This window comes from Epinephelus moara, chromosome 8 (assembly GCF_006386435.1).
Source record: "Epinephelus moara isolate mb chromosome 8, YSFRI_EMoa_1.0, whole genome shotgun sequence".
Classification (NCBI taxonomy): Eukaryota; Metazoa; Chordata; class Actinopteri; order Perciformes; family Serranidae; genus Epinephelus; species Epinephelus moara.
The window spans coordinates 30,823,360-30,834,486 of NC_065513.1; the positions used below are offsets into that span (position 1 = coordinate 30,823,360).

The following is an 11,127-nucleotide window of genomic DNA, read 5'->3' on the forward strand; positions in this document are numbered from 1 at the left end:
ATGAGATAAAAGCACGTATTAGCACCTTAACGTCCAGACACACTAAACCGACATCAAAGAAGGGAACGACTGTAGCCTACGGCCAACTAGCATGTATGTTCTGTGCCTGTATGACAGGAAATAAGTCTCCATATCAGCAGGCAGAAGTAGTCTTTATGTGTCACTCAAAAAGGGAACTGGAAGATTGACAGGACGGATTCAAGACGCTAGTTAGCCAGTTAGCTTGGATTTTGGGCTCTAATGAAAGCCAACACTCAGAGGTATCCTCAAAGATATACAGAATCACGATCAGTATTACTGACACAAAATTACAGAAGCATAAACACATCATAATGCAGGCCGTCAGATTTATGAGAGTTTAAGTGTACGTTATTTTTAGAATCTTTTCATGACTTTACCTTGCCGTCACAGCCTTTTTCTGATGGGGAAATGAAGCCGCTATATCAAAGCCACCAGGCTCTACTGACAAAAACTGTAATTTAGCTTTGCAGAACGCAGGAGTTGCTGAATTACCGCGGCTTCGATAGGTTAGTGTGTAGGTTAAAGTGGAGCAAATATTCAAATATAGCGTACACTTTAACTGATATTAGTTTTTTTTAGGTGGCTAAATATGTTTTGCTGCAGCCCCCTCCACAGCAACACATTGCTTAGTTTGTGCTGGAGATTTTGGTCTATCAACAATGATAGCAAAGCAACAAACTACCTAAAATGAGCACAACAGAAACATCAGACAGGTCGGACCACCGTGTTAAACTAAACAGCTGCCTGTAACTAAAACGTTTAAAGACATATAGTCTTTAAACGTTTTAGTTGTAGCTGAAAATGACAACAGAAATAAACAAGATGTTACATGTCTCCATGATTTAAATTAAGTGCGAGCTGGAGTGATTGTTGCCGTCAGCACAACATCACAGTAATTTAGTCTATAGAGGCCTGCATAGTCAGGCTGCACAGTATATCATGGACCCTCTGCACCCCACTTCCAGAGCCAAGGTCTTATGTCCTCTGCTCAGGGTTTTCCAAGTAAACCTTGAACACAATTTAAGACTTGTGGAAATTGTGCTTTCCAGTCGGCAGCCCCTAAGCTTTGGAATAGTTTCAAAATAAGCTTTGGATTCTGTGGACTCTTAAAAAGCAGTTAAAAACCCATCTGTTCAGAGAGCATATGGTATGTTATGTTTTAACTTGTGTTATGTGTCTGTTCCCCTTGTACATCCTGTCTGGTGTCTCATCTTCATTTTATGTATTTGATTTTATTTCTTGACTGCAAAGCACTTTGGGACGGATGTCTATGTAAGGTGTTGCTTGCTTGCTTAACTTAAACTGGTTATGCCTAAGATACAGTGTCCTCTATTTTTCCTGTAGATCAATCCTGCAGAAAGTAGGTGTGGTCCTCCTGCCACCTTTTGCACTGACTGAGCAAGAAGCTGAGATGGACAGTCTGTACGCTCCTGTAATGGCCTCCGTAAGTCTGACATGTGTTTTGATGGTTCTAAGATGAGGGTGAATGAACACTGAAACACAAAAGTTTTCTCCTCACTGGGGTCCTGACAATAAGGCATTATTATCTTAACCAGTCTAAGAGTCTACAGCCATGAAAGAGAGAGACTGTACATAGGCACAGCATTGCTATGAGCAGAATGCTAAAATGCTGATGTTTAGCAGGTGGAAACATATACCATGTTTACCATGTAAGTGAAGCCTCTTAGCATGCTAAATCTCTTAAAATGTGCCTTGAAATGTCTTAAGTTTAACAGCTGCTGGACTATCAACTAAAGTTTTTTGACAAATTAAAAGCTAAATGACTTTCATGAGGTTCAAAGTTATTTCATTCTATCCTGAAGGGATCATAAAATGGCTGTACCAATAATTATGGTAATCTATTCAATAGCTGTTGAAGTGTTTCATTCAAAACTACAGATGTCAACTTCATGGTGGTGCTAGATGAAAAGGTTAGAGGATCACCAAAGTCTGTGCAGTAGGATTCATCCTCTAGGGACCATGAATATATAAAGCAAATATCATGGCAATCGATCCAATAGTTGCTGAGATGTTTCAGTCTGAATCACAGTGGTGGACTGACACTCGTCCCTAGAGCAGCGCCAGTCAACTGGCTAAAAGTCTAAGATTTATTTTAAGGTATCACTGTCAATTGAAGATGCACTTTGAGAAGCTACACAAAGCTAATTGAGCCATTAAAGGAATACTTAACCCAGAAAAACAATTTTGTTTATTTGTATATCAGTTACTCACCCCATGTTACATTGAATTTATGAAGATTTTTTTTGTCTTTACCACATGCCTCTATGGTAAATAACTTCTTGATGATTTTAGCTAAATGGGTGCTGTGTTTAATGACCAAAAATTGAGCAGAGCGTTACTTCAGGCAGGACACGATGTCAAGCTCAGCTCACGTCCCAGCTACATCAGCTGATCTCTAACAGCCAATCAACTGATGGAGCAGCTGAGTGATGGAAGGGAGTCAGCTGATAGATCATATGATTCCTTTCAATGCAACCAATTGGCGAATCTCATTCAGAGTGCCCTTTTTAAACTGCTCTGGCCTGCCTACTGCTGCTTCCTCTGCAAGACACTTTGCAACCCACCTCCACCCCAGCTCCTCCTTTTCATGCTGTGTCTGGCTTATCAATGTAATTTCTGTTTGTCAATGATGCTGCTCTGTTCTGTTCCTGGGGGGGTCTTTGCTGCTGCTCTCCCAGCCTTAGGCTTTTCATGTAGGCGCATGGAAGGGCAGGGAGGTTTGCTCTGTCTGCCTCAGGCTTTTCTCATTTGCAAGTGGAAGGGCAGAGAGGGGTGCTCTCTCCGCCCTTAGGCTTTTCACATGGGTGCATTGGAGAGGCTTTCTGTATAGGCCAGAGGAGAAGCAGAGGGGCCCCAGAACAGAGCCATACCACCAAATATAATACTGCAAATGGAAATAAAGTTTTCTTTGACTGTTTACAAACTCTCACACAACTCCTACAGTATAGTCCAAGTCTCATTTATCCAGTCGTTATGCTCAGTACTTACGAACACATGCATTCTCTCTAAAATCATACTATTTTAAACACTTCTGCATACACTTTTCGTGCCTTGGCGACCACATGCCTTTGTACTCTGCTCATGTATTCCGTCAAGCAGTATTCAAATGCACACGCTTGCCCAGATCCGCTTCTTTCCTTGCATAAGATTGTGTGGGCGAAAATGCATGTGTTTGGAAAGTACTGAAGGACTGCATAAATAAGACTTGCATTGTACTGCACAAATTGTGTGAGAGTTTGTAAACAACTATTTTGATATTGTTTTGCTGTTTTAAAATGCGGCCCTCTTTTACTCGAATATTCCCCTTTTTTGGATTCTTCGTTCACCCTGGAGGCATGCGAGAATAACAAAGTTTTCTTCATGAATTCAAGATAACACAGGGTGAGTAACTGAAGTATTCCTTTACCCTGAGTTGGAGCTTGTGGTTAGTGTTGCCCACCTCTTTCCACCAACAACCACCCAGAAACAGACTTTCAGCTCCAAATTAAAACGTACTTTAATGACATCACTTAAGTTAAGTACAACTCCCACACTTTGAGCCAGGGAAGACTTTTAACAACTGTTTTCACGTATGCAAATGCCCCCTTCAACAGCAGAAAGCTAATCCATACACCTTTTTCTGAGAGTCACATCCATTAAAAACACCCTCTTGGTACAAACCTTTCCAGCCTGACAGTTTGAGCAGTTCCTCATTAGCTGCGTATGTGAACCCACAAACAGTCTGTTTACTAGGAGATGGCAACCAAGCACTGGGCCACGAATCAGAAAACAGGTTGCTAATGCATTTTGCTGAAAAAACCTTTTAGACAGCAGGTAATTATATAAAATTGCAGGGTAAGCAAAAGATACCTGTCCTTGTAATTTGGCTGTTTAGCGTTTGTGCATTCGGTTCAATTCATACTCACTCACACACGCACGCACACCTTTTCATTGCACTCCTCAGTGGAGTGTTATCACAGTCAGCTCCTCAATCAGAATACAACCTGTCTTCCCCCCCGCTCCGTCATTCCCCCGGCCGCATCCCACTCTCTATTCATTCTCAAAATTACCAAGGGGCTTGAGTTTTGCTACAGAGATTGCAGCTTTGGAGTTGGCTGGAGTGACAAAGCAATGAGGAGAGGGCGGAGAATCGAGAAGAATGGTGGTTAGTTTGATTGTGTGAGCTTGGCAGGTCTGAGCAGGTTGTGTCTATTTTTATGGGATGGTAATTTGTGTTTTTTGGCCTTATTTTGGAGACTTAATGTGGTCTGTATTCATGGCTCCCTCCTCTCTCTAGTCTCATGCATCTGTCACAGTTTCCTCCAGTACCTTTCTTTGTGCTCCCTGATCCTGTTTCCCTATCTACTTGATTTTTATCAGTGATTAACACCTGCTTATCATTAATATCTTCCTGTATTTGAATCTAGCATGGGAGCTCTTTTGTGCTTTGTATCATTTTGCCTAAAGGTGTATTTAATTTGGAGGAATTATTGACTTTATAAAGATCTATATTGTGCTATACAGCTCAATAAAACAGCTCAGCCTGAAATTAATCTACAAGACTACAGCTTCAGTGGGACATAACAGGTTGTTTGAGTGACACAGCACGTAGTTTGTTTTTATATTCATTGACAGTTCATGTGAGTAAGCATATTGGCTGTTTGTGTGAAAGCAGGCTTGTTTATTGGTTGTATTTCAATGTTAATAGACCTTTATTGTTTATTGAGTGTAGGCCTGCTTAGCTGCTGTTCAGTGGTAATTGAATTTTCCTTGTCTGTAAGGTGAGAACAGTACTAGGGGCAAGGGAAATATCTCTGAATGTCATGAAGTGTGCCCCACATTGTCTTTTTATTTCTGCTCTTTATCCTGCGTGCTTCCTGCATTTTGACTTCTCCTCCCTCTGCTGCCCTCATCGCTCTGTTTTCCTGCCTCTTTGTATTCCCTCCAAGGTCTGTTTCGCTATTGTGCTTATGTATATTTTAAAAATGCATGACAGGCATTTTATGTTAATTGCTCCCCCACTGCCAAGACTTTTCAGACCTTTGTCTCTGCCATCTTTCTCTTTCCCTCCCTCCTCAGCTGGTACGTGAGCTGCTACATGAGGGTCAGGCGATAAGTGTCGGTGTGTCAGCGAAGTCTGGCCAAGGTGGCCAGTGGCTGGCTCACATCAGACAACTCATCAAAGAGGGATCTGTCCCTGATGTCAGTCTGGTCCCTGTGGGCATCTCGTACGACTGTGTGCCCATGACCAACGCACAGGTGCTGTTTAAACACACACACACACACACACACACACACCCACAGTCACCACTTAATAAGAGCCATCTGTGACATCCTCAGGAGCAAGTGAACAGGTTGGGTTTAACACAGTGGGTTAACAGTGAGGTGATAGGGACAGATGCGCACCAGTGTTCTCAGAACAACAGGAAGTTTGTTATTGTCGTGTGGCCCAATTATCAACACATTCAACAGTTGGAGCTGCAGCAGAGGCCGTGACACACAGCCTGGCTGTGTCAGCGTCAAAATTCATACTGCTTTTCAGAGTCATAACTCAATCAGTTCTCAACATTCTCAGACATGATGCACGTATTTTTAGATTCTGTGTCACTTACACTTCCTCAGGGCATCAGTGTCTCTGATGTCCATCTCTAATTAACCGCCATGAATCTGCTTTAACAGAAAAAAAGACACTCCTTATAGCTTCAGAAAACCTGAAAATCACCACGTTTATTAATTTTTATTCAGGATCAAAGTAATTTAGTGATAGCTATGTGTACATATTGCAAACAGGAACTGGTAACAGATTATTAAGCATACTTTTAACAATGCCAGTTTGCTTAAATGTCAACAAGTGCAGGCTAAAATAAAAAGGGAGGGTGTTTAAGTTGTAGCGTACAGAATAGCTCACTGAATCTATGCAGCTTCATACTTTCTGTTCTTTGCATATCCCAAATAATTATGGGAACTAGGGCTGCAACTGAAGATTATTTTCATTGTCGATTAACGTGTCAGAATAGTGAAAAATGTCCATTTCAGGTTCTCAAAGTACTAGAAAATGTCTTTAAATATCTTGTTTTGTCGATTGAAAACCCAAAGATATTCCATTTAAGATGATACAAAACAGAGAAAAACAGTGACTGTGGCTCAGAGATAGAGCTGGTTGTCCACTAATCGGAAGATCAGCGGTCCGATCCCTGACTCCTCCAGTCTGCATGTCGAAGTATTCTTGAGCAAGATACTGAACCCCAAATTGCTCCCGATAGTGGTTCCATCGGTGTGTGAGTGTGTTAAAAACTGAGTAGCAGGTGGCACCTTGTATGGTAGCCTCGGCCACCAGTGTGAATGTGTGTGTGTGAAAGGCTGGATGTGACTCGTAGTGTAAAAAGTGCTTTGAACGGTCGGAAGACTACAAAGACGCTGTACAAGTGCAGGTCCATTTACCATGTTTGCATTAAAAGATAATTATTAATATAATTACTGTTAGACTATCTTCTGTTGATTGACTAATCACTGAGTTGACTGGTTCTAAAACTTGTCTCCCAAATAGATGTAAGACAAAAAAAACGATAAAATGAGTTACAAAATCTGTTTATAATAAATTATTTTATGTTGAACTGTCAGTATTTTTTGACGTAACTAAGGCTTAAAATATCGTCATGGTGGATCCAGTTGTCTCAGATTTTGTCTGACGGGCGCCACATTGTCAAACTCCTGGTACAATTTACTAGTTATCCACAACACAGTCTTATTCACAACTTTCCTCTCTAATTCCTCACTAACCAGCGCTGGTCGATTAGTTGAGGTCTGCATTTCATTTTTTCAAAGTATCTTTGATTGTTATTAGTCTCCATTAGTCTTGTCCTCTGTTATCTGCACTTTGAGACGATACTGGAGAGTGGGTGTTGCTTTCAGTTAATTTGCCGTAATAGGGTCCTCACCTCTTCATTTTGTTCTGTCGTTCAGCCACAGTGCACGTACAGTACTGAACATTCAGTTCTAGATCCTGCTCATTAGTTGTATTGCTGCTGTAGTGTCCCTCCTAAAGGCAAGGCCTCATTATGATACTATCGCTAACTCTCTGAATGTGTCACTCTTAAGATTTTGTGTGTGTGTGTGTGTGTGTGTGTGTGTGTTACATATCCTTACAGGTTGGTTTAAGCTCTGTGCTGCAGTGGCTGTTGTCTCTACTCTGGAGGAGACCAGAAGGAAGCGTGAGAATCGACTTCGCTCAGCCCTTCTCTCTCAAGGTGCCCAATAGAAAGAGCATGTAAAGACCTGTTAATTACTTATGGAGGTGGTTCTGAAACTTTTTGGCCTGTAACCCTTTAAAACAAAGCAATGTCTACATTTGACACGTCATCACAGGTTACAGACTGAGGCTACGTTCACATTACAGGGGTCAAATGCTCAGTTTTGATTCTTATGCTTCCACGCCGCTGATAGCCGTGATGTTTTCGGATTGCTTGTGAACGCCATATCTCAAGAACGCCTTGAGGAAATTTCTTCAAATATGGCACAAACATCCACTTGGAATCAGGGATTAACTGATTAGAGTTGGTGGTCAGAGGTCAAGGTCACTGTGACCTCACAAAACCTTTTTTTGGCTATAACTCAAGAATTAATATACTAATTATGACAGAATTTCACACAATTGTCCAATAGGATAAAATAATGAAGTGATGACATTATATATCCAAAAGGCCACAGGTCAACTTCACTGTGACATCATATTGTTCTGTAAAAACACTTCTCTGGCCATTATTCAGTGTCATATTTAGGAGCAGAATCAAAGACATTTAGTCAGATACTGAATTGGTGACATCAGTCTTGGGTCTCCACCTTAAAAATGAGCTGATTGTAAAGATCTTCTGTGCTGTCAGGGGGAAGACGTGTGTGAAGCATCCACATATTTACACACATGGTAGTAAACTGTAAGTGCAACTTGACTTGTTTGTGGAGGCATACAACTGAGAGGCAGTAAATCTAGTTTTCCCCACAACTGATCTGTTTGTCCAGACTGTTTACATTCATGTTTGACGTGACTCATATCTAACATGAGTGTGAATGGGTCTCTGCCCAGAAATGCCTCTCATGCAACCAGTATTGTCACACACTAGAGTGTTGGAACAAAAATAATGTCATATTTGCAAAACAGTTGCAGTTTGCAGACACAAAATGAGTCACAAATGGTGCAAGTGTTCATTTCCCGAATGATTTGCTGCAGAGGTCGGATGACAGTTCCTCATATGTTGAGGATGAGAAGTTGGGGGAACACAAAACACATATCATGTAAGAGCTATAGCTCTATGAGCAGCTGCTCTATCTGTGGAGAGACAGGTGTGGGTGCAGGGGAGGAGTCATGAGTGGTGGAGCTGCAGTGTGGAGGGCTTCAAGGAGGAACAGCTCCTCCAGAAATGAAAGCTGTCCACTTTTGTTCTGTCTCTTCTGTAGTTTCAATGGTCTGCTCCAACAGTGTATGGTGAGTGATCTGCACCTGCAGATATGACGTGAATACCATGAATGTATGGGAAAAGCTCATGTGAATGTCTCTATCACTGTTCTCACAGCAGTTGCATGGCCAGTGATCAGATATGTATTGGATTTAGGACCACATGTGAAAGTGGCCCAGATCTAAATAGAAAAAAATCTGATTTCTGTGTCCATACTACTCTGAAAAAATTAGATCTTTGTCCAGGAGAGAAAAAAAATCTGATTTGTTACACATTTGCTTGTAATGTGAATGTCACCTTGAAATGAGCGTGAGCTGTGAGCACGTCAACCAAAACATGGTGTTTCCCTCACTGATGGTAATACTTTACCTTTAATAGTCTTTACTTGAATGATAGAAGGCTATACAATATCAGGTAATGTGATTCCAACATTTTTCATTCAAGGACAGATAGGAGATTGTAAGGTGACTGAGGTGACTTTAAAAAACTGGAGTTGATACTGACTGGGAGCAGCAGATGGTACAGGGTCAGGGTTTATCATTTGTCCAGCAGCAGCATGTTCAGTTAAAACCCATATTCCCAAAGAATCGCAATGAACTTTGACTTTCGTAATTAATGTAAATTATGTATTTTAGGTATTTATCCCGTTGGCAGAGGCAGCCTCCAAAATGACCCTAAAGTTGAATCAACACATCCCTCGAACATGAGAGCATTAAAACCTCCATGTATATAGCATTTATTGCAGGACTGTTGCATAGGCGTACCTAATAAACTGGCAACTAAGTGGAACCAAAGGTAATAACAGAGGGATGGGCTTCAGTAATGATAGTTGGAATTAAATGTTTTAATGAAAACTTTGTCTTGTTTTCTTCACCTGTTTCACAGGGCATCATTATTTAATGATTTACAGGTTCTGCTTTGCAGCTCTGTGAGAGTGCACGTGTGTTTGTGTGTGCAGGAGATGTGCGAGTCAGGGAGGTGCAGAGTAGATGAATGGCTCCCTCTACAGGACCTGTTGCTGCCTGTTATCCTCAACAACAGGTAATCAAACCACCTGTGTGCACACCTTTATGCACGGGTGAGTGCTTATACTGTTCGTGAACAAATCATAAAGGGGGTTCGGATTTGGATTGTGTCTAATCTAACATCTGTGAAATCAAAAAGTTACTTTCTCTTAAACTTTGAAGATAAATTTTCCTCTAAACCTCAAATCTGGCAGAGACATGATGCGAGCTCTGATGAGAGTTTTCATCCTCTTAGACTCGGTCCAATTACCATCAACATTACACAGTCTGCCAGTGGAAAAGATAACAGAAAGAAAATAACATCCTCGCTCAGTCTCTGCTTGGCTTCTGACGAGCAAAGTGGCTTCTCCCTTCCTGTGTTTAATTCTTCTGAGAGAGCGGGATGCTGGAAAAAAAACCCAGCATGAGTGAAATAGATGGGAAGTGATAGATGAGAAGAGGTAGAGAGTGATAGTTAGATTGGATTGTTGTCAGCATGTGAGCAGTTTCAGTTCTTTGTGCGCGTCTACTTCATTAACATGCTCCTGTATTTAACACTGTGTCTCTGCCATCCCTACTCATTCTGTGTGGCAGCTGAAATCTCTGCTTTTGAAGCCTCTTTTTTGTTCGTGTGTATAAAACATGCAGCGAATTTGAGGGTTGCTTTAACAAAAATTTAAAGTCCTCACATACCAACAGTTATGTTACATTTTATTCTTTGTTTGAGATGAACAATGTCACTGTCTGTGCAACTCATGTACTGACAGAGCCAGATATGACACACTCTCTCTGATACACGACTGTATATCTCCCTCACACACACACACACACACAGAGCTACAACGCATAAATAACACACTCATATCACTCCAGCGGAGCCTCAGATAAGCAGCTCATAAAATGTATCGCACACACCTCCACTTTTGAGTGATGTAGCTGCTGTTTTATACGCTTGTATGCACCTAAAGTGTCTCAGTCTACAGTGTTATTTTACCCACAGTTATGTGTTCCTTTTATTTCTCTGAGTTATGGTGTTAACTCATCCACTGAACTCTCATAATGGCCATTAAGAGTTTACTGGCATTACGGCTCATTTTCCTTCTCCTTATTCACAAATGTTGTAATAAGACTGAATTGATCATTACCAAAAACGCCCATGTAATATAATTAAATGTAGCCTTTCTATTTTTTCAACAGAAGCAAATAACACTTGATTACAACTTGATTTGTTATGCAACTCCCCCGACAATGAATCTAATTTACTGCAACACATTCTGATGGGTCCAGTGGCGTAAGGTAGCTACGACGGGCCCCAGTGTATGCTAGTCAAAAGTTATGAAGAACACACATACACACACACACTTAGGCGTGTATATATTGTACCAACGATGTGTTCGATGTGTTGGTCGAATGAGTTACTTACTTACTGCCCTCGGCGGCAGTAGCTCAGTCCATAGGGACTTGGGATGGGAACCAGAGGGTCGCCTGTTCGAGTCCCCGTCTGGACCAAATATGGAGAGTGGACTGGTGGCTGGAGAGGTGCCAGTTCACCTCCTGGGCACTGCCGAGGTGCCCTTGAGCAAGGCACCGAACCCCCCAACCGCTCGGGGCGCCTGACCAAAGGGCAGCCCCCTCACTCTGAGATCTCTCCA

At 41.6% G+C, this 11,127-nt stretch overlaps 1 protein-coding gene across 1 annotated transcript in view; it reads left to right on the top strand.

The window, feature by feature from the left end:
* Positions 1 to 11,127, top strand: part of gpat2 (glycerol-3-phosphate acyltransferase 2, mitochondrial) — a 198,776-nt gene that overhangs the window by 157,064 nt on the left and 30,585 nt on the right. The window contains exons 11-14 of the mRNA XM_050050490.1: positions 1,366 to 1,465; positions 5,101 to 5,280; positions 7,170 to 7,268; positions 9,430 to 9,512. Of these exons, the coding sequence (XP_049906447.1) occupies positions 1,366 to 1,465; positions 5,101 to 5,280; positions 7,170 to 7,268; positions 9,430 to 9,512 (462 nt within the window). The remainder of the gene's footprint in view (positions 1 to 1,365; positions 1,466 to 5,100; positions 5,281 to 7,169; positions 7,269 to 9,429; positions 9,513 to 11,127) is intronic.